At 58.0% G+C, this 4182-nt stretch overlaps 1 protein-coding gene across 1 annotated transcript in view; it reads right to left on the bottom strand.

The window, feature by feature from the left end:
• The window catches only part of LOC125424486 (basic salivary proline-rich protein 3-like), a 13602-nt gene extending 11546 nt beyond the window's left edge, over positions 1-2056 (bottom strand). The window contains exon 1 of the mRNA XM_048481757.1: positions 1466-2056. Within this exon, the coding sequence (XP_048337714.1) occupies positions 1466-1864 (399 nt within the window). The 5' untranslated portion in view covers positions 1865-2056. The remainder of the gene's footprint in view (positions 1-1465) is intronic.
• Between the last annotated feature and the right edge of the window lie 2126 nt (positions 2057-4182).

Here is a 4182-nt window from a genome sequence, read left to right on the forward strand (position 1 = left end):
GGGGGGCAATCAGGGTCATCCGGCGGGCCGGATGTGGCCCGAGGGCCGTATAATGCCCAGGTCTGGCCCAGAACATACAGCTCAGTGGTTGTTATTAGCGACGCAGGGCCTTGTGTGGAAGGTGCTGTCAAGTTGCAACAGACTTATGCAGACTCTGGAGGGTTTTCGGGGCCTGGATGGCCCTGGCTAGCCTGATTTCAACAGCCTTGGTTAGCATTTGGACGGGAGACCCCCAAGAAAGTCCACGGTTGCGACATAGATGCAGGCAAAGCCCCTCATTTTGTCTCTCGCCCTGACCTGCACGGCCAGGCGAACCCTGCCTGATCAGAACTCAGGAGCTAAGAAGGGTCGGATCTAGTTAGTACTAGGATGGGAGACCACCACGGAAGCCCAGGCTTGCTAGGCAGAGGCAGGAAATAGCGGCAAACCACCTCTGAGGAGCAGCAGTGGCGTAGGAGGTTAAGAGCTCGTGTATCTAATCTGGAGGAACCGGGTTTGATTCTCCGCTCTGCCGCCTGAGCTGTGGAGGCTTATCTGGGGAATTCAGATTAGCCTGTGCACTCCCACACACGCCAGCTGGGTGACCTTGGGCTAGTCACAGCTTCTCGGAGCTCTCTCAGCCCCACCTACCTCACAGGGTGTTTGTTGTGAGGGGGGAAGGGCAAGGAGATTGTCAGCCCCTTTGAGTCTCCTGCAGGAGAAGAAGTGGGGGATATAAATCCAAACTCCTCCTCCTCCTCCTTCTTCTTGCCTTCCCCTGGGTGGCCAAGGCTGGCCCACACTTGTCAGGTCTCAAAAGCTAAGCAGGGTTGGCCCTGCTGGTGAGCAGTGGGTCCAGGAAGCTACAGCAAACCACCTCTGAGTATCTCTTGCCTTCAAACCCCCAAGACGACGCTTGCTACACACGTACAGGACAGGTATATGGGGTTCGGGGGCCAACAGAGGGGCGGGAGCAGTGCAGGCATCTTGCACTAAAGGGGAAACAGCAGGTGAGGGACTAGAGCGGCGGTTGAGAGAAACAGCCCCAAGATAAGCTGACCCCGTTTCTCTGTGCTGAGATTCTTGGGTTTAAGGAGGAGTCGCAAATGCAGCAATGATTTATTTTGACCAAAACACCGCAGTTCAGGACAACCTGGGCAGGTGAGAGGCTGCGACGGACTGAAAGCAGATTTCTGCTGTCCTTTGCTGTCAACCCCCCACACCTGGCTAATTCTCTTCTTGCCTTGTGGTTAAAGGAAGGTGTCAGTGTGAATCACTCCAGGAGAAAGGGGGAGGGGGCGAGATCAACGGAAGTTAACTCAGCTATATTTTAGTCCAGTCGCACCTTAGATACTTCAGGTACTAATTTCCCGCACCGATCTCTGTAATAGCAGCTCCTCACCCGGCGATTATTTCTGGCCACTTGCGAACTCCTCCCAGAACTGGCCCTGCCCGGTCAGGGCTGTGGGAGGGGGTTAGCTCAGGAAAGCCCCCCCCCCCAGCCCTCAAGTCTAGGTGGGGGAGTGCCTGTGCGTGGGGAAATAAACTCAGTGACTCCCCCAACTTCCTGCCCCTGCGGGTGGGGTGGGGATCCATCTGCCCGGAACCACGGGGGGGGGGGTGGGGCGGTGGGTGCAGCAGCAGCAACGGGGAGGTCTAGCCCAGGATGACCAAGGGCTGCTCTTTGCCTTTCTCCCCCTCGAGGATCAAAACCAGGCGCAGCGGCGCTCCCAGCAGCGGAAAGGCCTCCCGCGCCTTCGGAGGCGAAGCGGAATCCCCCCGACGGGATCCCCCCGCCCCGCCCCTTCGGTTTCAGCCAGGGCTTCTCTTCCAGTCGCGGCGGACCCTGGAGCCGACCGGGCCGTGTTCCGAAGGGCGCCGGCATCGCCTCTCTGGCAGGTCCGGGCAGGCCCGGCAGCCAGACCACGAAGAAGGCTGTTTGGCCCCGTGGCCGCCCGCGTGGCCTCCTCCGTCCTTCCAATCGCTGCTCCTCCAGCCCCCGCTGGGTGCGGAGACACGCGGCTCTGGCCCACCGATGGGGAGTGGCGTGCCCGAGGCGCCTTTCCGCCTGGCCTTCCTAGCTGGGTTGTTGTACAGCTGGGAGGGACGGCATCGGTACCGACGGTGACCAAGCACGCAGGCGCAAAAGCATCCGAGAGAGCCGCGGACTCCGCCGGCTATGGCCCCGCCCCTTTCCCCTCGAACACAAGAGGCGGGGCTCAGCCATCAGGGTCTCTGCAGCCAATCGTGGCCTCAGGAAATCTTCTGACACCGCCTCCCACCCGGCAGTGGTTCCGCCCACTCTATGCAAATACAAGTGTGTGAACTGGGGGAGAGAGAGAACTCAAACGAGGACTCTGCATGCGCTCAGAGGCGCCCTTAGCGCTGTGTGAGCTCAGACGCGCCGACCGCCTCGTGGCTGCGGCCCCCAAGCTTTGCTGTGTCTGCACGTGCTGCCTCACAGGTAGCCTGCCTCTGAACAGGGAAGTTCCTTTTGGCTTTCCGAGCACTCCAAACCGTCTCCGCAGGCACTCCCCTCCCTCTGAGGGCGAGGTTGCAGGTGCTATTGCTGCCACCTCTCCTCACCAACTCTGTTCTGAGTGTTCAGACCGGTAGTTGCTGCTGTGTGGTGACTTGCAAAGAAGCTCCACACCCCCGCAGAAAGAATGCGCTCTTCTCCCAGGGAGGCAGAGATGGGTGGCCAAACCTTTGTTCTCCTGGGACCTGAAAATCAACAGCGCCCAGTATCCTCCCCAGACCTCTGGGAGTCATGTTGTGTGCATACATCAGGCCAAGAGACCTTCGGTGCCTCAGGTCTGCTCCTAGGTGGAAGGCGAGCAGTGGCTTCCTCCTGGCCTGCCTCTGTAGGAGTGTGTGTCCCTGCCCCCCTCCCCCGCCCTCCGCTGGCCTCCTCTGCCAAGTTCAGCCGGCTGCCAGCTCTGGGTGCTGCCAGGCACATCAAATTCTTTCTTGCTGCCGGTGTCAGATTCAGACACTTGTATTCTGGTAAGAATAAAGGAACAATAGAGGCACACCTGGGCTCAGAGCTGGATCCAAGTGTCACTCAAAATCCGGTTTGGGGAGCGGGTGCCACTTTGCCAGGCTGGGAGCAGAAGGAAGTGCTTAAGATGGGGCTGCAAATGTTGTCCCATTTGGGCAATTCAAAGGATCTGAGAGCACCAGCTGGGTAAGTTGGGTCCCAGCTGCCACCTTCCTCTTCCTTTTAGAAACTTACTGGCACCAGAGGGGTTTTATTTTATTTTATGTTAAGAGCTATTAGTTGTCACTGGGCTGAACTTTGCCATATTGTCTAGTGATGGTATGGGAGTCTCTGTGAGCCCAGCGGCCTCTGGCCCCCCAATAAAGTCAAGATTTTCCTCAGATTTTCCTCAGGTTCTTCTGCACCACCATGGAGCCGCCAAGGGGTCAGATCCAAAGCCACCGCTGAGAGAAGCCTCCCAAGAATCCACGATTGAATTTGCTCATGAACAATCCGGGCTCGGGACATGCAGGGTGGCGCCTAAACTTGTGGGTGATGCTGAGTTATTTGGAGTGTTGAGGACACGGGCAGAGTGGGAAGAGCTCCACGAACCTCTGGCAGCAACATGGTGAATACAAAGAGATGCCTTTAGGAACACATCATCCACAGCTTGAAATACGCTGATGTGGTTGGAGCTGGCGGTGGCTGAAAGGCTGCCGTGGGAAACCCCGTGGCAGTGCCAGCTCAGGGTGTGGCAGCGGTGAAGATGACCAGGACAGGAAGCCGAGAGGACTATCGTCATGTCCCTCATTTGGCAATACTGTGCAGTTCTGGTGACGGCACGGCTGGCTATGCAGGCAGGGCGGGAAACAAGGGATCCAGCCGGGCCCCAGAGCGACCAGCTCCTTCCTCCTTGGCCCCTTCTGCGCTTGAGGCACGGAAGGAACTTTTGCCTCGGGGAAAAGGAATGCCGCTTCCTTGAGCCACCTCTGGAGAGATTTCTGGGGCTGTCTGTGGGGCGGCCTGGTTGGCTTTAGTCCGGTTTTCTTGGGTTCTGCTCTGCAGGGAGAAGGTGGGCGAAATATACATAAGCAGATCAATAAGGATACTACACAGCTGGAAAAAGTACATTAGAGGAAAACCACGATGATCGAGGGGCCGGAGCTCTGGTCCCACAAGGAAAGGCTGAAGCATCGGGGACTTTGCCACCTAGCAGAAAAAGA

The sequence above is a fragment of the Sphaerodactylus townsendi genome, linkage group LG17, assembly GCF_021028975.2.
Source record: "Sphaerodactylus townsendi isolate TG3544 linkage group LG17, MPM_Stown_v2.3, whole genome shotgun sequence".
NCBI lineage: Eukaryota > Metazoa > Chordata > Lepidosauria > Squamata > Sphaerodactylidae > Sphaerodactylus > Sphaerodactylus townsendi.